The sequence below is a fragment of the Puma concolor genome, chromosome D4 (genome assembly GCF_028749965.1).
Source record: "Puma concolor isolate L17-30 chromosome D4, mPumCon1.1.hap2, whole genome shotgun sequence".
In the NCBI taxonomy this organism is placed as follows: Eukaryota; Metazoa; Chordata; class Mammalia; order Carnivora; family Felidae; genus Puma; species Puma concolor.
The window spans coordinates 89,081,299-89,107,307 of record NC_141679.1 but is presented as its reverse complement, the minus strand read 5'-3'; the positions used below and the strand labels follow the sequence as shown (position 1 = coordinate 89,107,307).

At 56.7% G+C, this 26,009-nt stretch overlaps 1 protein-coding gene across 2 annotated transcripts in view; it reads right to left on the bottom strand.

The window, feature by feature from the left end:
• The window catches only part of NCS1 (neuronal calcium sensor 1), a 55,761-nt gene extending 49,252 nt beyond the window's left edge, over positions 1-6,509 (bottom strand). The window contains exon 1 of one of the 2 annotated variants that reach the window (XM_086684278.1): positions 6,361-6,509. In XM_086684278.1, coding sequence (XP_086540404.1) covers positions 6,361-6,424 — 64 coding nt within the window. In that variant the 5' untranslated portion in view covers positions 6,425-6,509. The remainder of the gene's footprint in view (positions 1-6,360) is intronic. The other variant, XM_086684279.1, reaches the window with a different exon arrangement.
• Positions 6,510-26,009: the final 19,500 nt, after the last annotated feature.

Below are 26,009 nucleotides of genomic sequence, written 5' to 3'. Positions count from 1 at the left end.
CCACCAGCCAGCGAGGCCAAATCCAGAAGCCCTCCTATTGGCCACTCCCTCCCAATTTAGCAGAGGGCTTGTGACCGCCCAGGGGAGGGGCCGAGGACCGCGGTCCCCTGACACCAACAGCTATGCGGCCTCTTTCCTGTGACAGTATTTACTGAGCACTTACTACATGCCTCTCCCTGCCTCTTCCTGCTGGGAAGAAGCCTGCGGTCCATCCCCGTGTCACACACCAGACACACACCCAGAACTCAGAGGGGTCAGGGGCTGGACGGCCATGGCCACAAGACAGCAAGCTGGCCCACAAGCCCTCAACACGCTGCTGTCCTGCCCTCAGCCGGGAATCTGACCCCGATTTCAAGCTACCTGGAAACCTGGCACATTAATTTATGAGGTTCTGTGCCCTGGTAAATAGACCACACCCAGGACGTGCGAAGCATTTCATCTCACGATGCCAGTAAAAAGAATGCTCTTTTTAATGAATGCCGGTTTTCTCCTTACCCGAGAGTAAGAGATATTTAGGACAAGACGAACCATCTCAGAAAAAAGCAAGACCTCACCATCTCAACCCCAACAGCCACCCCATGATGGTACAATGGGAGGCGCCCCCAGCCGTCCTGGGTTTCTGCCTGGTATTTGCCACATAGCCTTGGGAAAGACACCTCGCCTCTCTGAGACTAGGGTTTTCCATTTGTAAAAAAGGGCACTGGACTACATGACCCCAAAGTGCCCTCTAGCTCAGAGATTCTAGAATTCTATCGAACGGTAATCAAGGGCGCCTCGGGGGCTCCGTGGGTTAAGCGCCCGACTTGGGCTCGGGTCACGATCTTACGGTTTGTGAGTTCGAGCCCCGCGTCAGGCTCTGCGCGGTCAGCACGGAGCCTGCTTCGGACCCTCCGTCCCCCTCTTTCTCTCTGCCCCTCCCCTAATCAAGGGAATGAACACTGAAACAGCGAGCCACTCTTTTCTTCCCCCACAAAATCAGCAATCATCCAGAAAAGCAGCAAGGCTCAGTGCTGGCAAGAATGCAAGCAAACAGGCACCCTCTCGTCCATGTTTCCTGCAAATGTAAATGGGAACGTACTCTCCGGAGAGTGATTTAACAATTTTTCCATCAGAAGCCTTGTAAGATGTCCCCAGGCTTTAATGCCACAGCTTCATTCTGGGGCATTAAGTTCAGGAAGAGTTGGTGCAAAATTTATTGCAAAGCTCTTCTTACAAAGATTTAGTACAAGAATGTTCATCACAGCACTGTTGATATTGGCAAAAGGAGGGAAGGAAGGGAAGAAGGGAGGGAGGGAGGGAGGAAGGAAGCAACCTAACTGTCCAATGGCCGGGGATCAAATGAAATGTTGCATTCACATGGTACACCACTAAGAAACAATGTTTTCAGGGGGGCGCCTGGGTGGCTCAGTCGGTTAAGCGTCTGACTTCAGCTCAGGTCACGATCTCACGGTTCACGAGTTCGAGCCCCGTGTCAGGCTCTGTGCTGACAGCTCGGAGCCTGGAGCCTGCTTCGGATTCTGTGTCTCCCTCTCTCTCTGCCCCTCCCCCAGCTACACTCCATTTCTCTCTCTCTCACAAATGAATAAACGTTAAGAAAATTAAAGAAAAAAAAAAAAAAGAAAGTGCCAGAACAGGTGTGAGGCCACCTGTTCCCACCTGGGACCCCCCGCAAGTCCCGTCCTTCCCTGGCTTCTTCTGCTTCTCTCTGCACAACAAGGGGGCAGGCTGCAGACCCCTCACTCGGCGTGTCCTGTTCTAGAAGACAGAGGACACGTATCCCAGGACCAAGTGCCACCAGAAGTTTCAAGGGTCCCCTCAGAAGCAGGTACCGGGCTAAACCCTTCACATGGCCGTGAATCCAACTCTGGGGCCTCTGTGATGCCCGTCCTCCACCGGGAGGAAAGGAAAACTCTGGGAGAAAGCTTGCAGGAGACAGGAGCTAGAACACCCGCACATCTGGTCCCAGAGGCCTTCTACCCCACCCCCTTATGTGTCCCAAACTGGGTACCAGATACCGCCCCCGCCCACGGCGATGTCTTGCCCCCCTGGCTGAGCGGCACTGAGTGGGGGGAGTGATCATCAGAGAATATTCCTCATCTTACGCGAAGGGACGCTTCCCAAAGCCAGAGGGTCATGGTGACACCCAGCATCGCCCCAGGCTCCTGACCGTGAACGAGGGTCCCCTTCTCCGCCCCAGGTGGCAGAGGCTTCAGCCGCCGGCTCCCCGGACCTCCCGTTTGGAGGCCCCTCCCCTCCACAAGCTGCCGCGTGTCGGGCACCATTCTGGGCATCAGGAAAAAGGCTGCAGAGACTCAAGGTTGGCAAGCAAGGTCAAGGCAGAGCCTGGGCTGACCGAGAGCGACAAGGAGCAGGTGACCTCCTCTGGGCCCTGGGCAGAGGGTCCCAGGGGAGGGCCTCCCCTGGGGAGGATAAGGCAGGCAGGGTGGAGGGGTCTGCCTCTTGGGGCCGCCTGGCTGGGGCCCAGAAGCCTTTAAACCAATGCATCTCAGACCACAACAAACGCCTCGAGCCCCGTAAGCCTGGCGTTTGGGGCCATCTGGCTGGTTTCCATCCGAAGGCAAGAACCACATCTCTGTGGTTCCCCACATTTCAGCGTCTGCGCCCGGCACGGAGCGAGCGCTCAGGGGACGGCAGGTCCGGGCAGACCGAGAATTAACAAGCGGGGGAGACCACTGCAGGTAAAACAGAAAGCTGCTGAAATTCGGGAGAACCAAAGACCCCCCCTTCCTCTCCATGCCTCCTGTGTGTTAGACACCAAGTCCAGGGCCGAGGGAGGATTCCTCTGGGGAGAGACGAACTTTGCCCGCAAGATACCTTTAAGCCCAATTCAAGATGAAGTTGAATTGTGTAGTCAAAACCTTAGTAATGACGGCTCCCGGGCCTCCTTGACAGCTGCTGTCGTGCATTCAGGAGGACCCTTTATGCCACAGGCCGCGAGTTAGGCTCTAAGGGAATTGTCCTGTTCCCGACTTACATCCCCTGGGGAGCCAGGAGCCATGACATACCCATTTGGCAGATGAGGCAAGCGAGGTGCGGTTCGGAGAGGGGCCGGCCTGTGCCACAGCCTGGGCACGCAGGGATCAGCCCCCACCGACGAGCCGGAAGAAAGTGGGCCAGACCTCAAAGAAACCGGGCTGCCGGCTGACTGCTGCTCTGAGCAGGGGGGCCCCCACCAGTGTCGAAGCCCCTCCTGCTGCTTCTGGATACGCACCGTGCCAGGAAGGGTGAGGACTGGGTTATGGAGCAGGATGATTTACAAAATCTTATCTGCAGAGGCGGAAAAAACCTCTGCAGTGTTCAGCCTGAAAGACGGAGGGTTTTAGCTAGGCTGAATCCAGATGTGTTCGTAGACTTTCTCGGACTTCCTCACACACACACACACACACACACACACACACACACAGACCACCAGGACAGTCCTTCCCAGGGAGCAGGAGAATGACCACCAAGGGCGACAGCCAGCAATGACTCAGGTGCGAACATCTGGGCTCCCCTCCGGGCGCTGTGGCCAGCTGCGGTATCCCGAGGTGGCCTAGGACACCGGGCGATGCTTACGCATGCCAGGACCCCCAGAACCAGTACCGGGCTCCAACTGGGGTTCCTGGGAACCCAGATCCGCATGACAAACACCCGTCAGGATGCAAGGCCCTGGACCCGGCCCAGACCTTAAGCACGAGAACTCAGAGCGAGGCTACCGGGCACTTGGTATTTAACGGGCTCTCCAGGAGACTCTGACATTTGACGGCCCTTGCTAAGTGCTCCTCTCTTGACCTCACACATACAACCCTCCCTCCCCACCCCCCCCAGCCCCCCGGAACAAAGACCAGATGACTCCAGTCCCCATCAGAAGGAAGTCCATCTAGGGCCTTAGAACAAGCTGGAGGCCTTCTCTGCTCTTCCTGCTGGGAGGCTTTTCACCAGCAAATATCTGTGGACCTACTAAGTGCCAGCACACCCAAGCATCGGCGAGTGAGACGGACAGGAGGCAAATGAACCCACCGCCACCTCCCCCAGCCCACGCCTAATAAGGGCTCTACCGAGGAAAGGACTCCGCTCGCTCTCTCCGATCAAAACTGTTCCACGTCTCCAAAGGCCTTTAAAAATAGCCCAGGCCAGCCCAGCAGCACCAGACCCCTTCCTAACAAAGCCTTGTTGACTCAACTTCTCCCAAAGTTGACGGATGTCCCCAGGGAGGGGGGGGGGTGGACAAAATGACCGCCCCACGCCCCTTCCCACCCACAATCCACCATCACTGCCGGATGGCGGCCACCGGGCAGGGACACACAGAAGAAGACCCCCTCCGGACTTCTCTACCTGAGCTGTGAGGTCTTTTAAGGGGCAGATCTTTGGAGACAGACTGGACTTTGAAAGTCCTGCCGCCACCCGCGGTCCCGGGTGGATCCCGGGCACGTGACTTCACCCCTGGGAGCCTTAGTTTCCTTATCGGTAAATGAGGTTGGTAACAGTGCCCACCGTGTGTAGGGCGGTTGACGATCCTATGAGCTGGTGACGCAAAGAGGCTGGCATGTCACATGCTCCGTAGCGGGCAACCTGGCTTCATTCAGCTCGCAGGTGGCTCTCAGGCTCCACCGCGACGGGGACGCCCCGGTGCAACCCAAGCCCACCACTCCTGGCAAAGCCTGTGGTGCCCTCTGCCTCCCCGGGCACAGGAACCTGGGAAGCCCCACCTGCCGCCTGCCTGCGGACAGCTGCGGCCCACACCTGCACAGGGCCTGAGGGAAGGCCCAGCGAATGTCACAAAACAGTAGCCAAACTGGAAAGCACACCCCCCCCCCCCAGACACACACACCCCAGGAAAGAGGGTAACAGCAGTAAGGGACTGAGTCTCGGTCCCCAGAGCCTCCACGCTTCAAGGAGAAGCTACTGGGATGTGAGCTCTTTGCTGGAGAATCCCACCGGAGAAAGGACCAGTGCCTCTCAGCGGACTAGCACCCACTCAGGAGAGCCCCCTTTGTTCCCAGCACACGGGGGCGAGGGGCATGGAGCTGAACCGTGGGCTTGGCCAGACCTGCAAACGTGCCCAGAAGACCGATGGAGGGGGGAGGGGGGCAGAGGTTGTGCAATGCACCACAGAAGCTGCCTCCCAGGCCTCCATCAACGCAGGAGGCTGGCAGTCAATCTGCTGCCTCCCGGAAGAGTGCAGAGGGGCTAGACCCTCGCTGCTGCCCAGGTGCCCGCTCCGAATTGCAACCCATACCCAGGGCCAGGGCCCCCTTCCGAGTCAGACACCCAGGCAGAAGCCCTTCCAGACCATGTATGGGTTCTTCTCCCCGTCCCCAAAATGAAAGACCAAGCGGTCAGGACCCAGCGCCATTAACCCCTGGCAAGCTGGGGTGTCCCGCCCCCCCCCCCGGGGGGGAAAGGCTGCAGAGAAGGGACAGGTCTGTCATGGAGACACCGAAGATCCGAGGGTACAGGACACTTGTGAAGTTGGGCCAAGTGGAGAGACACGGAGACAGCTCTAGAGAAGTCCGAAATCGGCAGACAGGGGGGTCCCAGGGATGCCCCGAATGCTTACCTGTAGAGATCGCCCAGATCACCACCCACCCTCCCCCCGCCCCCCCCCCGCCACTCCCCCGCTGTATAAACCCATTTTCCGGTGTGGCAGACAAGGGATAAAAAGGGGGGGGGAGGTGGGATCAGGGCCAGGGGAGAATTCACCCCGTAAAGCCTGCAGCCCACAGGGCACCCAGGACCCCGCGCCGCCGCCTGGAGCTCTCTGACAAGCCTCGCCCCCCCCCCACCCCAACACACACGATCCGGGCCAGGGAGGGGGCGACAGGCCAACCTCGCAGCAGCGGCGGCGGCGGCGGCGGCGGCAACGGCAGCGGCATCGTGATGCATGAATCACCCACCCCGCTGCGCCCGTGCCAGTCCGAGCCACCGCGCAACCGGGAGCCCCCTCCCCGACCACCGCCCCTCGCCCGGGCACACCCCGGCTCTTCGGGACAGCTCTGCAGACAGGGGGGCGGCGGGTGGGCTGGAGCCGGCCCTCCCGGCCCGGGGGTGGCCCCGCGCGCGCGGCCAGGCGGCACCGGTCCCGGGCGCGGGGAGGGGGGGGGGCGAAGGGGGGGAGGGGTGCCCTAGAACAATAGGGCCAGGTGTGGGGCCGGGGGGCGCGGCCGGGGGCTGCGGAGGGGCGCGCGCCGAGGCCGGGCGGGGAGTGGCCGGGAGGGGGGAGGGGTGCGGCGGGCGCGCCCGGGGGAGGGCCGAGGGGGTCCGGGGAGAGGTCGGGGGGAGGGGGCCGCGCGCGCGGGGGGAGGGGCGCCAGCGGGCGGAGGCGGAGCGCGGGGCGGGGGTCCGAGCGCGCGCACTCACAGTAGGTCTTCCTGGTCAGCTCCTCCACAACTTCGGGCTTCAACTTGCTGTTGGATTTCCCCATCCTCGGCGGCCGCGGCCCCCCGCCCCCCGGCCGGACCCCGTCGGGGCGCCCGGCGGGAGCGGCTCGGCCGGCGCGGGCCGGGGCGGGCGGCGGGCGGGGCGCGCGGAGGGCCGGGGCCGGGGCCGCGCCTTTGTCTGCGCCGGGCCCGCGTGGGCCCGGGCGCGGGGGCTCCGGCGCGCGGCGCGGCGCGGCTGGCGGCGCCTCGGCCCCCACCCCACCCTGGGTGCGGCGCGGGGCCGGGGGCGCGGGGCGGGCCGCTCGCAGGCCCGGGCCGTCCGGCCGCCGCCCTCTCCGGGCGCCGCGGCGCGGAGCTGCGCTGGGCTGGGCGCCGACGCGGGCCGCGGGGTGGCCGCGGTCGTCCCTGGTTACTGGGCTCCGCGGCACATGCTCGCTGCTGCGCTCCCTCTCGCCGCCGCCCCTGCGCTCCCCGCCTCCCGCCTCCCGCTCGCACCGGCGCGCCAGGGGTGGACCCGGAGCCGCCACTCAGCGCCCGGCGCCACCTCCCGCCCCGCACCCGCCCGGCCGGGCCTGCGCCCGCGGAACGGCGGCCCCGCAGCCACGGAGGCGGCCGGCGGCCGGGGCGCCCCCCACCCCCCACCCCGGCCTCGCCGGGCCCGCGGCGGGAGGGGGCGGTCACCCCGCCCCCTCCCCGCGCTCCGGCCTCCCCCCCCCCACCCCCGCGGCGCGGCAGGGGTGGGGGGTGGGGGAGGGCCCGGAAGATCTGACGCGAATGAGGCCGAGTCTCTGCGCGGCGAAACTCATTCATTCGACGCGGATTTGTCGGGCGCTGGGGACACGCCGTGGAACGGGACGGGCGCGGTCCCAGCCCTCGCGGGGTGGGGGCGGAGCGGGGGGGGGGGGGCCACTGCGGGATGTCACATGTATGATGGGGGATACCTGCCGCGGCCCGGGGGAAGGTGACCTCCGAGGCCAGGGGAGGCAGGGGTGGGTGGTTGGGACCGCGTTCCAGGCCCAGAAAACCTGGAGGAGGGGAGGCCTGAACCCCAGGGAGCGCTCCTCTCAGAGCACAGGGCCCCAGGCGCAGGCGGGGTACGAGCTGATGCCTGAGAGAAGGACCAGGGCCCGTGGGGTCAGGCCTGACCCCTCCTCAAAGAGCTGGGCCTCTGGGCTTTAAGCAGAGGGGGGACAGGGTCGGATCTCCTCCAGCCTCCGCGCAGAGGGGTGGCCCCCCTGTGGAGGGGTGCTCGGGTGGGAGCTGAGGCTGAGGCCAGTGGCCAGGGCTCCACCTGGACGGACAGAGGCAAGAGAAGAGAGTCCGCAAGGCCGTCCCTGGCCACACCAGCTACACTATCAACATGTTGGGACCTTTCCTGTCCCTTAACTAGCTTTATCCTTTTATGCCTTAGCAACCATCACCGACTGTCTGTGTCACTGGGTGGTTGTATTTCTTTCGCGTGTGTCCCCTCCCCCGTAGCGCCAGGCCCCCCGGGGCCAGCGTTCTTGTGTCATCTGTAGTTGTAGCTCCAACACCTGGAAGGCACCTGACTCTGCAGTGGTCACTCAGCAAACCTCTGTGATGAGAAGGTGCTGGGGGCCTGGGGGTGGACGGCGCTCGAGGAAGAGGCAAGGAGGAGGTGACGGGCGAGGTGGGGCTTAGAGAGCCTGGGGGAGGTGGGAGGGGAGTCCGACTCCGGATCTGTTGACGTTTAACCGGATTCCTTGGCTGCTGCTCAGAGCACCGATTCCCGGCAGGCCTGGGCAGAGGCAGGACCCACGGGAGGGCGCCGCATGGCCAGCCAGGGTGGCGGTGGCCGGTCCGGTGAGGCAGGTGAGGACATGGGGTCAACTAGTTAAGACTCGGGTTATATTTTGAAAGCAGAGACGGTAGGATCGCCTGATGGACTGGGTGGGGGACAAGGAGAAGGGAGTCAAGGTCAATGCCGAGGATTTGAACCCGAGCCACTGTTAGGACAGGTTGTCCGTTGCTCAGGTGGGGAGTGGACAGGTGTGGAGGCGGCCAGAGCAGGAGTCCGGCTCTGGCCGTGTGAAGCATGGATGCACGTTGGATGAGATGCCGAGGAAGCAGGTGATGCCGGCACCTGGAGTTCAGGGTCACGGAGGCTGTGGCGATAAGCTGGGGAGTCGTCCTGGGACAGATGGAATTAAGAGCTGTGTGGCAGGATAAGGTCGCTAAGGAGAGAGCATGAGGACTGAGCCCTCAGAAACAGGGATGGGTCCCTGGGTGGGGGGGGGGGGTCAAGGGCGGCTCCCTGAGGGTTATAAACCCGTGCGTATACTATAATCGAATTAACTACATACCCCTGTGAAAAGCAGTCTGAAGGCTACACCCCCTGGGTGTTGTATCAGTTGTTACCAGCACAGGTGGGAATGCAGATCACTTTGTTTTCTGTTCTCTTCTGTATTTTTCCTTGTATTTTAAAAAATTGGGGGCGTCTGGGGGGCTCAGTCGGTTGAGCGGGCCGACTGTTGATCTCGGCATAGGTCATGATCCCAGGGTTGATCGAGTACCCCCGATGGGCTCCGCGCTGAGCGTGGGGGCCTGCTTAGGGTTCTCTCTCTCCCCCTCCCTCTGCCCCGCTCCCCTGCTCACGTTCTTTAAAAATAAAGTATATAAACGGGGCGCCTGGGTGGCTCCGTCGGTTAGGCGTCTGACTTCAGCTCAGGTCATGATCTCACAGTCTGTGAGTTCGAGCCCTGCGTCGGGCTCTGTGCTGACAGCTCGGAGCCTAGAGCCTGCTTGGGATTCTGTGTCTCCCTCTCTCTCTGCCCATGCTCTGTCTCTCCCTGTCTCAAAAGTAAATAAAAACATTAAAAAAAATTTTTTTAATAAAGTATATAAAATAAAAAATTGGATGTAATTCACATAAGATTCACTCTTCTAAAGCGCACAGTTGTGTGGTCTCAGCATATTTGCTGGGTTGTGCGACCATCGCCACTACTAAATTCAGAAACTCCTCTGTATTTTAGACAGATTGTTTTCTGCAGTTAAACACACTGCTTTTGAATAAGACAAACATTTGGTCAAGTCGTTTTGCTCATGTGCAGGTAACCCAGGGAAGGTGCCTTCCCGAGTCACCTGCCAAAGTCTATCGATGACCCAGATGCCCAGATGCCATCCAGACAGGGGCGGGACTGAACGAGATGGGGGCGTGGCCTGAGAATCCACATCTTAACCCAGCCTCTAGATCTCCCCCTGCCCTTCAGCAGAGAATCCCTTGTCTTGTTTTATAAGTGGCCTGGGAGTGTGACCCCAGAAGCTTGCTCAGTAGTTCTTCCAGAAAGCCCTCGGGGAACAAAAATGACGTACATGGGGTAGGCAGAGGCTGGGTCAGATATTCCCTATGTCACTGCATCTTGGGCGACGGTGACCTTCCCGGCTCCGACCCAGTCTCTTCTGAGCCTTAGCCTGCGTATCTGGTGTGCCACAGGGCGTGTCCATTTGAGTGTCCCCCAAATCCATCAGGCCAGAAACATAACTTACCCCCAGAAAAGGATCTTCTCTCCTGAGGCAAATGGCTTCTCCTATTCTCTGGGGCTCTAGCCAGAAATGTACAACATCTTAGACCCCCTGCCCTCCCAGGGACCCACTCTCTAGATCCGTCCAATGCACCTCGGCCATTGGATGTCACTCCCTAAATAGACCTCAAGGCTGAACACTTTATTCCATCCCCCACCCCCAGCCAGGCTAATCCAGCCACTGCCCTCTCTGAGCCGCCTTCTCTCCTGACTCGCCTCTCATCGACTTTGCTCCGCCAGGGCTGTTGTCCCCTCCCGTGCTGTAGCGACCGCCTAGGCGTGCCGTGTCCAACACAGAGACCCCTCCCATGCAAATGCCACTGAGTGAAAGGTCGCCAGATCCCAAGGAGATTTGAAGGTGTGTACAAAATAAAAAGAATGAAAAATATCTCATTCCTATTTTTCAAAAGGTAAATGCATATCGAACTGGTAATACTTTGGATGTAAAGTTTCACTACCTTAATTTTTTTTAATGCTTTATTTATTTCTGAGAGAGAGAGAGAGAGAGAGAGAGAGAGCAGGCGCGGGGGAGGACCGGGGGACAGAAGATCCAAAGTAGAGTGGACTCCACGCTGACAGCAGTAAGCCGGATGCGGGGCTTGAACTCACGAACCACGAGATCATGACCTGAGCCACAGTTGGACGCTCAGCCAACTGCGCCACCTGGGAGCCCCTCGGTATCTTAACTTTTAAGTGCCTACTAGAAACTTAAAAGTTGCACATGATGGGGGCGCCTGGGTGGCGCAGTCGGTTAAGCGTCCGACTTCAGCCAGGTCACGATCTCGCGGTCCATGAGTTCGAGCCCCGAGTCGGGCTCTGGGCTGATGGCTCGGAGCCTGGAGCCTGTTTCCGATTCTGTGTCTCCCTCTCTCTCTGCCCCTCCCCCGTTCATGCTCTGTCTCTCTCTGTCCCCAAAATAAATAAACGTTGAAAAAGTTGCACATGATGGGCAGTGCTACTTGATGTCCCTTCAGGTCTCTACGTAATCACCTCCGTGGAGCCTTCTTGGCTCCCCCCGGTGAACTCCAGCCCCCCTGGTCCTTGGGGTTGCGGGCACTTTATATGATAAAGAGGTGTGTCCGGGGAAATCCTTTCCTTTCCACAGGCCTGGGGTGGTTTGGGGGTGCAAGTGGGGAGGGTGCCCAGGGCAGTGTCAGCTGCGGGGGGTGGGGGTGCTGAAATTTGACCCAGTGGAAGGGGGATCCGGGAGGAGGAGGGGTCCCACTGAACCTCCAGCGTGGAACGTAACACCCTCCCCCCCAGCCTGGTCCTGTCCCTCAAGCACCACGTGGCTTTGGGCAGATCACTTCCTATCTCATAAGCTAATCTGGTCTTCTCATGGGGGGGGTGAGTTTATGATGATCAAAAATGCTTTGCACAAGCACAGGACGCAGAGTTAATACCTTCAACCTATTAAGAACTTGCTGGGGCGCCTGGGTGGCTCAGTCGGTTAAGCCTCCCACTTCAGTTCAGGTCATGGTCTCGCGGTTTGTGAGTTCGAGCCCCCACGTCGGGCTCTGTGCTGGCAGCTCAGAGCCCGGAGCCTGCTTCGGATTCTGTGTGTGTGTGTGTGTGTGTGTGTGTGTGTGTGTGTGTGTGTGTCTGCCCCTCCCCTGCTCGCATTGTGTCTCTGTCTCTGTCTTAAAAATAAATAAACCTAAAAAAAAACAACTTCCTAAGCCACCAAGAAAAAGATGAGCCCTCATTAGAAAGTTGGGGAAAGAACCCGGTTAGACAACACGAAAGCAAATGCAAGTGGCCAGTCCACAGGAAAGCTGTCCCTTGCAAGCCATCAAAGAAGCACAATACAAATCGGCCAAGACAAACAAACAAACAAAAAGTTAATAATCATACCCAGTGTTGGCAAAGGAGCCAGAAAATGGGCACCCGGACATCGCCAAGCAGGGTGCAAGTTGGTACGTCCTGTTAAAGAACACTTTGACAATAAATATCCATATTCTCTGACTCAGCACTTCCATTTCTAGGAAATTATCCTCAGCCACCAATTAGCGATCTGCACAAATGTCAAGCCTCAAAGATGTGACTGCAGCAGCGTTTATAATAACGACAGTAAAAAAACGGAAGTCATCTGCATATCCCAAAGGAGGGATTCACCTACCAAACCGTGGAATTCTACACCATATTATAGCATGGCTGGAAAGCTATTCACATGGTGTAGATCTGTTTACAGCACAAACACACACACACACACACACACACACACACACACAGATTTCAAAAACTTATAGGATGATCCCAACTATGTGAGGGGAAAAAAAACGTATGTACGTCATTGAGTATTTTAATTAAGTAGTTTTTAACATATTTTTCTCCAGTAAAAAAGAATTGTTAAATGTATGTAATTCACTGCCTCCTAAAACACCAGTCTGTGCGCTATATGTGTCCCACGGGAAGAGGAGGGTTCCCCTGCTTGTGGGAAATCGCCATGCTATAAACCCCCTCCCTCCAGAAGTCAAGGTGTATGTTAGTACCATAAAGGCTCTGAGAAGTCCTGCAGGGAAGGAATCTATTCTATTGAAGTATTTTCTAAACTTATTTGGCCAGCACACCTTTTTGTCCAACCCCCCCCCCTTAACTCCCATTAGCATTTGAAAAATTGGTGTCCTGTGGAATAAATAACCACGAGGAACCCACTGCTTTATGGGTCCGACCCCCCTGGGAGAAATGATGGGGACAGCATGCCCTCAAGGTAAGTGGGGCAACACTGAGCCTCGACGAGGGTTAGACGGATGGAGGTAAAGCAGTCAACCTTCAGAAGGTGTGTTCACAGAGTGGGCGTGGCTAGAGAGAGCCCACCCACCGGAGTTCCATAACCTTGCACTGGGCTCAACTGAGCGGATCCGCCCTGTCCCTACAACATGCTTCATGCCCATACGGTGGCTGCTGGACCACTGTGTTGGGAGGAGTCGAGGCAAGCTCGGGCGTGGCTGGAGAGAGTGGTGTGAACCCTCGTGCTGTGGGTCACAGTCACGGGAGGAAGGGTCAGCCTGGGCCGCGAGCCTCCCGATGTTCCTTCGAGAGAATTCTCTGGTCTGACCCGCCCATCTTGCCTGCCGGGGAGCTGCTGCATCATTAGTCCTCAGTAAAATGGCAGTCGGAGAGGACCAGGGGACTCTGGGCTCAGAGAGGAAGGACCATCCACCCGTGTCAGAGGGCCCTCTGGCCAGCCTCGTGTTTTAGGGGCCTGGGGAAGGGGCCAATCACTTCCTCTCCGTTGAGGGAAGCAGTTGGCACAGCCCCGAAGCCACTTACTGGTGATGTGGCCTGAGGCGAGTTGCTTAAACTCCTTCAGCCTTAGTTTCCACACCTGAAAAATGGGCGTAACAAAGATACCACCTCCCCCACAAAGCCATTATCGGAATCAAGTGTGGGGAGGCCTAGGTGGCTCAGGCTGTTAAGCGTCCAACTTCAGCTCGGGTCATGATCGTGCGCCTCGCGGGTTCGAGAGCCCCGCGTCCGGCTCCACGCTGGCGGTGCAGAGCCTGCTTGGGATTCTCTCCCTCTCTCTCTGCCCCTCCTCTGCTGGCACGTTCAGGTGTGCCCGCTCTCCCTCTCAAAACAAAACAAAAATTTTTAAAGTTTTGACAGAAGAATCAAGTCAGTACTTTGCACTACTCAGTAAAGATCGGCTGTTGTTACTGATGACTAATATTTTATTTTAATAACATCCACACTGTTATTGACAAAGGGGGAAAAGCGATGCTTTAATGGAGCCATCTGTGGAAAGCACGGAAACCAGCAGCCCGCGGGCTGGTCCCGCCTGTGGGACCCGGGCTCAGGCATGTGGCCTTTCTGGGCCTCGGTGCCCTCATGTGTAAGCGGGGACCGCGGTGCCCCGGGTCGGAGCCGCTTTCTCTGGTGGCGGGAGGCGTGGAACAGCTGAGCGGGCACATTCGGAACAAGAAACAGGTGCCGAGACCATCTGGCCTGGGGGTAAAGGCCTCCCCCCTCGGTTCTCTCGGATGCCCCGGAAGTGAGAGGAGGTCTCTTCACTCCGGGAGTTCGTGGCCATCCTGCCGAAGGACAACCCCTAACAGGCAGATTGTTCCGGGCCTCACAGTCTCTCTGCCCCGTGAGCCCGGGGGGCACGTACCCTCTCTGAACTTCACCTTCCCCACTGCAGCCTTCGGCGAGGCTCTCAAAGCGAGGCTCTTCCTACAAGTGGACGGCTGGCCACCCGTCACCTGCTGTCTCAGCGTGGGCCAATTCGTTAGAAGGACAGGAGACAAGCCAGGGCACCCGAGGGTAAGGGCACCCCTGGGAGGGAACAGAGACCAAAGCAGCTGAGGGCAGCAGAAGGGGCAATGTGTGCGCACACAGAAGCGTCAGGGGACTGAGGGGCAGGTCCCCCCGATCTCCAGGACGTGGGACCCGCCGGCAAAAACGAGGAAAAACAGTGTCTTCGGGTAGCCATCAGCTCGGGTCCCTGCCTCCCCCTCTGCGGCCCTGTCTGTGCTCGAAGTGCAGTCCTGAAAGAGACTGTCTGGGCTGTGCCGGGGTCTCGGGCCCACACCGGACGTGGGGTGGGAAATTCCCCCAGGAACCGGGTGCTTTTTCCAGAAGGATGGGGAGTGACGGTTGGGGCGTCGGGGTGGGATCCGATAAACACCCGGGCACTTTCTCTGTCTGCAGACGGCCTCCCCGGCGCCTCCTGCCCCAGCCTGGGTCTCATGTTCCCTCCAGCAGCTGCCCACCAGACCGACTGGTGAGTCACAGGGCCCGGTTCTGGGACAGAGGGTCTGATTGGCCCACGCGAGTCAGGTGTTCGCCCCGGTCCAACGGGCCCTGGCCAACGAGGGGCAGGTCACGTACTCAGGGCTTCCGAGGCCCTCAGGAGAGGGGAGCTGGGTTGACCCGCCAAATATCACCAACCACACAGTCCAAGAAGCCTCACCGTGCCCCCCTTCCAGATGGCAGAGAGGAGATGCCACCTCCCGTGGCTTCTGCCAGATGCAGGGTGAAGCCTCCGGGAATCAGCGGGCTCCCCCAGGGTCAAGCTCCGAGACGATCAGAGCAAGGGGGGGGGGGCGGGGGCAGAGGAGCAGCTCTTCTGGAGGCCCAAGGCCAGGAGCCCATCACCACCCTCAGTGCCAGGGAGCTGCCCGCCACTTGGCCTGTCCCCAGGGCATCAGCGAGATGCCTGTTGGTTTCTGAGCCGGGCCCGGCCCCTCCTCATCCCAGGGGGTGCCGGGGCCAGGGAACAGGATATGGGCTCCCCTGGGCAGATCCAAGGGGTGGCTCCTCGAAGAGCCCCCGATGTAGGGGCCTGGTCCCCCATACATCAGTTACCCCTGAGCCACCGCAGGGGCCCCAGGAAGGCTGGACCACACGCACCCTGTTGGGCCCAGCCCAGATGGGAAGTTCAGACAACAGCGATAAATGGGTCGGGGGTGACCCCCCCCCCCCAGCCCCTCACCTCCTCATTGGCCATGACATGAAGTCCATCCGTCCCCTTGAGGTCAGCCACATACAGAATCCCATAATGCCCAGGTCCACTAACTTCCGGTGCAGACCTAGACAGCTGTTGTCACCCGCTGGACCTCAGTTTCCCTGTCTGTACAGCGCGGGGCTCTGAGGTTCCTTCCAGCTGGGCCACTGGGTGCTGTAACGGTTCTGGGTCGGGGTCCAGTCTTGAAGGGTCAGAACCGACTGGGATGGAAGCAGGACACCTTCCTTCCCTTGCAGTCCCTCAGCTTCTCTTGCTTTCAGACTTGAACTTGGTGAAGAGCAGGTCCCCGGGTAACCACCACAGCCACCACTCACCGGCACCCTCGCAGGGTGCCTGGCGGCGGGCCGAGGGCTTCTCGTGCCATCAGCCCCGGAGCTCTCGCAGGATCCTGTGAATTAAGCGGTGAGGCCCAGAGAGGCTGAGCGGCCGAGCCTGGGCCACACAGCTGCTGACCGGCCCTAGGGATTCAAGTCAGGCTTGTCTGACCCGCAGCCTGGGAGCTCACTCTGTAGCACAGAAACATCCCGGAATCTGGCTGTGGAGAGACGTGCGCTCTGCTGAGCCCCACGCTTAGTTTGTGTTACTCCGGTTTCCCAGCTGGCAGAAGGCAGGGGGTCCGCACGATCCGGCGCTACCAAGGACTTACTGCTGTGTAGATGAGTGAGCCCTGGGGGGGCTGGGGGTGGGGACTGCTCTTGGCCTCCTGAAGTTTTGCAGGTGGGGCCCGACAGCCCCCTTCCCGGGGTCCAGCAAACAGGATAACCATCACCCGCAGTGGATCTTTAAAGCCCTCGTTCTCGGTGGCCTCGGGACATCAGGAATATCCTGACATGCTGACGGTGGGCACCCCGTCGCCCCTACCCCACCCCCGGCCCAGGGAAGTCCGTGCCAAGCACAGGATTCCCGCCCTCTAACGACCCGCCCGCTGCGGGGGCTCAGACTGGGCCTTCCCGTGGGTCCCGGGAATGTTGTCGATGAGGACGTAGGAAAAGCTCCACCGGTAGGTGGGAGGCACAGGGCTGAGTTTGGGGGTGGAGTTCCCGAAACGTCTTTCCTGGACTCACAGCCCCCATCTCCCTGGGGCTTCCTGCCCCAGCTACTTTTGCTCCTGGCTCCCCTTGAAGGAAGCCCACCAACGCCGAGCAGCCCGCCCGGGTGCCCTTCGGTGACCCTCACGGGCCGGGGAAGAGACGCAAGACACGCGCGGAGGGAGGGGCGGGTGCAACTTGGGCTCCTTCCACGTGAACTCATGGCCTGGGGGAGGCCAAGCCCCACCCCACCATGCCCCTTCCGGGTTGTCTCCACCTGGTCTCTGAGGCTGCGGGTGGGGAAGCCCCATAATAACTAGGCCCTTTACTGCCCGAGTGGCCCCCGATTCGCCTGCTCTGCGGCAAGGTCACGGTCCCCAGCCAGCCCCTCCGGAGGAGTAAACACCGCCTTGTTAATAACTCTGAATGACCCTGGTGCAGAAACCTCTGGATGATCCGCGTTAAGAGTAGTTCCTAGGGGCCTGGAGAGGCTCATTACGTGGAGGTCAAACCCGGCTGGGCGTCAGCGAGGCCACCCACTGACGGGTTTGATGAGGCCGCGACAGTGAAAAGGCAGGAGCCACAGCCAGGGGCTCCACGGGTAAGGAGCGGGGCAAAGGAGCCTGCGGTGAATTCCAGATGGGGTAAATGAGCTTTGTCTCAAAAGCAATGACATCAGCTGTTCCCAGACTCGGCCCTGGAAGGTTTGTGGCTTCCGGACTGGTGAGTGTTAAGGACTCAGCCCAGGGGACAGCACGGCTGGGCTCCAGGTCCGAGCACTTGCTGTGTGGCCGTGGGCTGATCATCTGCCCCCTGGGGCCTCGCCTTGGATGGGGAGGAGCAGCGAGGGAGGATGAGCTAATTCGGCGGCAGGGCCCATTCGGCCCCTCTCATGCTCCGTGTGGGTCGGGGGTGAGGGCCCCCCCCTGACGGGCTGATGACATCCACCCCCGGGCACCTGCCTTCCGGGTATTGATGATGAATGAATGTCATTAGCAGATTCTCAGGAAAGACACCGTACAAATGATCCATTCCTCTCCATGACAGCCTTTCCACCTCCTTTGCTAATTACCTCCTTCTCTTCTTTCAGAATTCTGCCCTAGCATTTCCGGGCAGTCTTCTGGGACTTTCCAGGGCAACCTGTGCCTTGTGAGTCTCTTCTGTCCAGCGCTTTGTAGTAACAGAAAACCTACCTAAACGAATGCAAAAGAGAACTTTATTGACTCGTGTCACTCAGGAGTCCAGCAGTCTCTGCTTTCAGGCAAGGCTCGATCCAGGCTTCAGCTATGACAGGACCTGGGTTTCCTTTCTCCATATCTGGCTCTGCTTCCTCAGCACAGGGGCCATTCTAAGGACATCCTGGTAAAAGTGACCCGTTTCCTCCTCACCCTGCCCACCACGACCCTAAGATGATGCCTCATGGTCTCAGATGGCTGGAAGGAGGTCATGGGTCTAGTCTCCAATCAAGGTAGCGGGGCAGGGAGACAAGGGATATATACTGATCCGTTTAAACCAATCAGGGCTCAAGTCTAAAGCCAGGAATGTGGGGTCAGTCTCGCCCAACCCAGAATTCTGAGAAAGGAGGAGTCCAGTCTGGGATAAAGAAGTGGGGATAGGAGCCAGAGAGGCAGCCAAGAGATGTCCCCCCACATCTCTCCTTGGTGCTATAGTTCCCAGGGTGCCCGTCACGGTGCCGTCTGACCCCGTCCGTTCCCTGTTAAAGCTTCCTAGTGCCTTCCTACTGCCCTTGGGGTAAGTCCAAGCTCCAGCAGAGAGCGGCCTACTGCGGTCAAGCCACGCCTGCTTTTCTAGTCTCACCTCTTGGCTCCCTAGTTCCCACTCATGGTTCCAGCTCTACTGGATTTGTCCAAATAGGCCAGGCTCTCTCTCATCACGGGCCTTAGCACATGCTGTTCCCCCTGCCTGAACACCTGTCCACCACCACGGGCTTCATGGAGCTAATTCATTCTTTTTTTAATTTTTTTTTCAACGTTTTTTATTTATTTTTGGGACAGAGAGAGACAGAGCATGAACGGGGGAGGGGCAGAGAGAGAGGGAGACACAGAATCGGAAACAGTCTCCAGGCTCCGAGCCATCAGCCCAGAGCCTGACTCGGGGCTCGAACTCACGGACCGCGAGATCGTGACCTGGCTGAAGTCGGACGCTTAACCGACTGCGCCACCCAGGCGCCCCGGAGCTAATTCATTCTATACAGGATGGTACTTCCTCCCTGAAGCTCTGCTTGACCTAGCCGGGGTTGGGGACCCAGGCTCTGTGTCACCAGGCACCTCTCAGCTTGGATCATTGGGTTTTTTTTTTTAATATTTATTTTCAGAGACAGAGAGAGAGAGAGAGAGCATGAGCAGGGGGAGGGGCAGAGAGAATCCCAAGGAGCCCGAGACTTGGTGCTCGATCCCTCAAATGGTGAGATCGTGACCTAAGCCAAAATCAAGAGTTGGATGCTTGGGGCACCTGAGTGGCTCAGTTGGTTAAGCGTCCGACTTCGGCTTAGGTCACCATCTCTCGGTTCATGAGTTCGAGCCCCACGTTGGGCTCTGTGCTAACAGCTCAGAGCCTTGAGCTTGCTTCTGATTCTATGTCTCCCTGTCTCTCTGCCCCTGCCCAGCTCGTGCCCTCTCTCTCAAAAATAAACGTTAAAAAAAAAAAAAAAAAAAGAGTTGGATGCTTAACCAATTGAGCCATCCAGGCAGGAGCCCCCACTGTATTTTTTTTTAAGTTTATTTATTTATTTAGAGAGAGAGAATGAAAGTGTCCAGGAGGGACAGAGAGAGAGAGAGAGAGAGAGAGAGAGAGAGAGAGAGAGAGAATCCCAAGCAGGCTCCACACTGTCAGTGCTGAGCCTGATGCAGGGCTTGAACCCAGGAACCATGAATCATGACCTGAGCAGAAATCAAGAGTCGGATGCTCAACCAACTGAGCCACCCAGGAGCCCCCCATTGTATTTTTTAATAGCTTTTGTGAGATATAAATCACATACAATTCATCCATGTAAAGTGTACATTTAATGGTTTTTAGTAAATTCATAGAGTTGCACAAGGGTCACAATTTTAGGGCATTGTCATCACTTTCCAAAAGAAACCTTGTACTCTTTAGCAGTTACCCCTCACAACCCCCTCTCCCTGGCAACCACTAACCTGTTTTCTGTCTCAGGGGCACCTGGGTGGCTCAGTCGGTTAAGCGTCTGACTCTTGGTTTCAGCCCAGGTCATCTCATCGTTCGTGGGTTCGAGCACCACATCGGGCTCTGTGCTGACAGCACAGAATCTACTTGGGCTTCTCGCTCTCCCTCTTTCCCTACGCCCCTCCCGTTTATGCTCTCTCTCAAAAATAACTAAACTAGGGGTGCCTGGGTGGCTCAGTTGGTTAAGCATCCAACTTCAGCTTCATGATCTCACAGTCTGTGAGTTTGAGCCCTGCATCGGGCTCTGTGCTGATGGCTCAGAGCCTGGAGCCTGCTTTGGAGTCTGTGTTTCCCTCTCTCTCTGCCCCGCCCCTCTCTCAAAAACAAAACATTAAAAAATAAACTAACCCCCCCCCCATATTTTCTATCTCTACAGACTTAGAGATATATATTATATAAATGGAATCATACAGGAGGTGGCCTTTTGCGTCTGGCTTGTTTCTGCTTCGTATAATGCTATCAGGGCTCATCCAAGTTGTAGCAGATGTCACATCTTCATTCCTTTTTATGGATGAATAATATAATCCTTTGGGTAGACCGCTTCTTTTTATCCACTCATCAGTGATGGACATTTGGGTGATTTCTACTTTCTGGCTGCTAGGAATCATCCTGCTCTGGACAACTGTACAGAAGTTTCTGTGTGGACATCTGTTTTCATTTCTCTTGACTGTGTACCCAGGAATGGAATTGTCACACGGTGACTATGCTTAATCTTTTGAGGAACTGTCAGATTTTTCCAGAGCATCATGTTATGTCCCCATCAGCCATGGATGAGAGCTCCAACTTCTCCACATCCTCCCCAGTACTTATTCTTATGTCTTTTTTTTTTTTTTAATAGCCACACCAGTGGGTGTGAGTCAGTGTCTCACTAATTTTGACTTACATTTCCCTGGTGAGTAATGATGTGGAGCATCTTTTCTTGTGCTTGCCGGCCGCCAATTCAGATGCCAAGACCATCTGGTGGGGAAAGGACGGTTCTTCCAACCAGCAGTGCTGGGAAAAGTGGATCTCCACATGCAAAAGAGTGAAGTTGGGCCTTTGTCTCACACTACATGCAAAAATTAACTGAAAACGAGTCAAAGACCTAACCCAGGAGCCGAAACTATAAAACTCTTAGAAGAAAATGTAGAGGAAAAGCTTCATGATGGATTTGGTGGTGATTTCTTGTATATGATGTCAAAAGCGCAGGCAATTTAAGAAAAAACAAATAGATTAGGCTTCATCAAAATTTAAAACTTTTGTGCATCAAAGAAACTATCGAAAATGAATGGCAACCCACAGAGTGGGAGAAAATATTTGCAAATTCTGTATCTGATAAGGGATTAATAACCAGAATATATAAAGAACTCTTACAACTCAACAGTAATAAAAAATCCAGTTCAAGGGCGCCCGGGTGACTCAGTCGGTTAAGTGTCCAACTCTTGATCTTAGCTCAGGCCTTGATCTCAGGGTCGTGAGTTCAAGCCTTGTGTTGGGCTCCACGGTGGGCGTGAAGCCTACTTAAAAATTTTTTTAAATTAAAAAATGGGCAAAGGCGCGACATCATGCTGAGTGAAACATGCCAGTCACAACGTGACAGGTACTGTAGAGTTCTATTTATAGGAGGTACCCCTAGTTGTCAAATTCATATAGCCAAAACCTGGAATGGTGGTTTCCAGGGTTTGGGGGGGGGGGGGCGGGGCAAAAATGGAGAGTTGTTGATTAATGGGTGTAGAGTATCAGTTTTGCAAGATGAAAAGTTCTAGAGATTGGTTGTACAACAATGCAAATGTACTGAACACTACTGAATTCCACACTAAAAAATAGTTAAGATAGTAAATTTTATGTTATGGGTATTTTGCCATAATTAAAGTCAAGCTGAACTAAAATAAAAATGGGCCAAGAATTTGAATATTCATGTGTCTGAAGAAGATACACAGATGGCCAATAAGCATGCAAAAAGATATGCAACCTCAAGGGGCACCTGGGTGACTCAATCGGTTGAGCTCCCGACTTCAGCTCAGGTTATGATCTCACAGTTTGTGGGTTCGAGCCCTGCGTCGGGCTCTGTGCTGACAGCTCAAAGCCTGGAGCCTGCTTCGGATCTGTGTCTCCCTCTCTCTCTGCCCCTCCCCTGCTCATGCTCTGGCTCTCTCCAAGATAAACATTAAAAACAAAAGAGAGAGAGAGTGTGTGGTACTGACATTAGTAGAGATATATAAAGTTCAATGTAATAGAACTGAAGTCCAAAAAAGACTCACACGTTCATGGTCAATTCATATTTGGCAAGGATGCCAAAACAATTCAATGGGGAAAGAATCATCTTTTTATTCAACCAATGGTGCAGGGATAACTGGACATCCACATGCAGAAAGTAAGTATGTAGCCCTACCTCACACCATATACTAAAGTTACCTCAAAATGGATCATACACGTAAAACTATAAAACTCTAAGAAGGAAGTGACTAAGCTTTCACAACCTTGTATTTAGGCAAGGTTTTTTAGATAGGACACTGAAGCATAAGCAATAAAAGAAGAAAATGGATAAACTGGACTTGATCCAAATTAAAGCTTATGTGCTTCAAGGACATATCAACAAAGTGCAAGGACAACCCGATTATTTGGAAATCACACATGTGATAAGGGTCAAATTTCTAGAATACGTAAAGATATGTTACGACTCAATAAAAGGATAACCCATTTTAAAAATGGGCAACAGTGGGGAGCCTGGGTGGCACCGTTGGTTATCTGACTTTGGCTCAGGTCATGATCCCACAGTTTGTGAGTGTGAGCCCTGCATCCGTCTCTCTGCTGTCGGCACACTTGAGATCCAATTTGGATCCTCTGTCTCCCTCTCTCTGCTCCTCCTCTACCCCCGCTGTCCCTTTCAAAAATAAACCTTTTTTTTTTTTTTTTTTTTAATGGGCAAAAGATCTGAAAAGGCATTTCACTTAGCGTCATATTCAGGGTTCATCCATGTTGCAACATGCACGAGAATTTCATTCCTTTTGAAGACTGAGTAATATCCCATTGTATGTGTAGACCACATTGTTGATTCATCCATCCACCGATGGACACTTGGATCGCTTCCCCTTTTTGGTGTGAATTATGCTGTTGTGAACATGAGTGTACAGATATCTATCCGAGTCTCTGCTTTCAGTTCTTTTGGGTATATATACCCGGAAGTGGAATTGCCGGATAATATGGTAGTTTTGTGTTTAATTTTTTGAGGAACCGCCATAACCATTTTCCATAGCGCGTGCACCATTTTATAATCCCCCCAGGAGTGAGTGCACAAGGGTTGCAATTTCTCCAAATGGCTGTGATTTGGTATCATTGTGGTTTTGATTTGCATATCCCTAATGACCAGTGAGGTTGAACATCTTTTTTTTTTTTTCATTTTTTGTTTATTTTTGAGAGAGAGAGAGAGAGAGAGAGAGGGGGGTGGAGGGGCAGAGTGAGAGGGAGACACAGAATTTAAAGCAGCTCCAGGCTCTGAGCTGTCAGCACAGAGCCTGACGCGAGGCTTGAACTCACAAGCCGTGAGATCATGACCTGAGCCGAAGTCAGATGCTCAACTGACTGAGCCACCCAGGTGCCCCAACAATATTGTCTTCTGATCCACGAATATAGACGGCTTTGCGTGTATTTGGATCTCCTTGAATTTCTTTCAATGTTTCAGTTTTCAGAGTTTTAAGTTTTGCACTTCTGTTAAATGTATTCCTAAGTATTTTACTCTCTCCAATGCTACTATAAAAGGAACTGTTTTTTTATACGACCCTTTTCCTTTCCCTCCCTCCCTTTCTTTCTTTGAGGGAGAGAAAGCGCACGCACGCATGTGAGCAGGGGAGAGGCAGGGAGAGAGAGAATCTCAAGCAGGCTCCACACCGTGAGTGTGCAGCCCAACCAACATGGGGCTCAAACCCATGAACTGTGTGATCATGACCTGAGCTGAAACCGAGAGTCAGACGCTCAACCGGCTGGGCCACCCAGGCGCCCATGTCAACGGAACAGTTTTTTAATTTTTTTTTTTTAACGTCTATTTATTTAAAAAAAAATTTTTTTTTCAACGTTTATTTATTTTTGGGACAGAGAGAGACAGAGCATGAACGGGGGAGGGGCAGAGAGAGAGGGAGACACAGAATCGGAAACAGGCTCCAGGCTCTGAGCCATCAGCCCAGAGCCTGACGCGGGGCTCGAACTCCCGGACCGCGAGATCGTGACCTGGCTGAAGTCGGACGCTTAACCGACTGCGCCACCCAGGCGCCCCATATTTATTTTTGAGACAGAGAGAGACAGAGCATGAACAGGGGAGGGCCAGAGAGAGAGGGAGACACAGAATCTGAAACAGGCTCCAGGCTCCGAGCTGTCAGCACAGAGCCCGACGTGGGTCTTGAACTCACGGACCGTGAGATCATGACCTGAGCCGAAGTCGGCCGCTTAACCGACTGAGCCAACCAGGCGCCCCAATGGAACGGTTTTAATTTCACTTTGGAGTTGTTCGCTACACGTGTATAAAAATGTAGTTAACTTTTTTATATTGATCTTGTATCCTCCTTGCTGGCTTGTGTCTCTGCTGAACCAGTAGGCGGGCACTTTTTAAAAGGTCGCTGGGCTGCGGCATGGCACAGGGCTGGCAGCCAAGTGGGGCCAGACTGGAGGCCAGGCCTCCAGCTGGAAGGCAAGGGCTGGTGGTGTAATCCGGGGGTGGGTGAGGGGGGCCTGCGGGGGCAGTGGGGGGACAAGTGGATGCAGGAATGGGTTGGGGGATAGGGAAGGGCCAAGGGTCAGGCCCGGGTTTTGGGCCTGGACTGAGTCTTCAAAGAGGTGTGGCAATTCCATTTGGAACGTGTGGCCGTGAGGTGCCTTTAAAACAGCCCGGGAGACAGCAGGACAAGCCACCAGGGGCTCAGAGCAGCTCCAGGCTGGAGACGACCTCCTGGGCGCCGGAGAGCGGGAGCGCAGAGGAGACGGCCAGGGGGAGCTCGGGGACAGGCTGAGGACCCCAGAGGGCTGTGGGCGCCCAGCTGGAGGGAGAAGGGAACCGGCAGGAGGTCGAACCTGGCAGGTGCACAGGGAGCTGAGGGTGCAGCTCAAGAGGGGAGGAGTCCTAACTTTCACCGGCTGCTCAAGTCGCAGCAGAGAGTGGCGGAGCCCCAAGGGGTTGTAGGTGACCTAGGCCGGTGGAAACGGGCCTGCGGGGAGTTGGGAGAACTGGAAGGTGAGGCACGCCTGAGCGGTTCGGCCTTCGAGCTGGAGACGCGTTTCGGGGGGAGAGACTTCAGCCTGAGCTGTGCTGCAGACTGGAAGGGGCCTGTCCCAACGGACAGGGAGGAAGTGGGGGGGGGTGGGGGCTCCCGGCGCGGCCCACGCTTCTCCCCGTGGGTGTCCTGCAAACAGCGGTGTGGGGAGAACGACTCTCAGCCCCGAGTGTCGTTCACGCTGCTCTCGGTGCACAGCCTGGGAGCCTCGGGCTCCGTCCCTGCACATCCGTTCTAGTGAGCGGATTCCTCGTTCCGTGAAGGTCAGCGTCCCCCCGTATAAGGCACGGTCCTGAGCAGGTCACCCCAGCCCCCTGAACTCGGCTTCCTGGCGGGCGGGGGCGGGTGGGTGGGTGCGAGCGGGTGCCCCTGGGGGCTCTGCGAATTCTCAGGAGCGCCCCAGCGCGCGCACGTGACGCCAGGAGAAGCAGGTCTGCAGGAGGGAAGTCTGTACTTTCCTTACACCTGTTACCTGCCTCATCGTTCCGCGGCCGGAGGGCATGTGCGGCTATCCATCCGAGGGCCCGACCGAGTCCCCGGGAAGAACAGGTCACCCACCGGCAGCTGCAGCGGGGAGGTGGCCCACTTGGGCCCTGGGAGGGCTTCGCCAGGGTCCCGGGCCCGGGAGGCAGCGAGGAGGCTCTTGACTTAGCCTGTTCCGCGGCTCATCAGAACAAGGCACGGGCACAGGCCTTCCTGAGCCGAGCCCAGGTCCCGAGCTGCAGGCTCTGTGGCTTCCGGCCTAGACGGCTGCTTTTCCAACCGGGAAAGCCCCAGCCTGGCTGCCGGGGAGGAGGAAGCCGATGTTGACCAGCTGACGGCCGTCAGTCCCTGCCGGTAACCCTCCGTGCTCACCGCCGCGGCCCCACCGGCAGGCCCGGGCCCGGGGCGCTCTGGCTGCTGACTGCACCTGCAGCCGGGGCTGTGTGCGAGAGCTGCTCCTACACGTGGCGGAGGCAGGTCTCCAGGAGGGAGCTGGCTGGCTTGCCGTGGTGGTTCTCAACGTGTGATCTGGGACTGGCGGAGGCAGCCTCACCTGGGAGCTTGCCAGCAGTTACTTCTCAGGTCCCACGGGAGACTCTGCCCCCAGCCCTCCTCCCCACCCCGGGACTCTGATGCTTGCTCAAGCATGAGAAGCCCGGATTAGG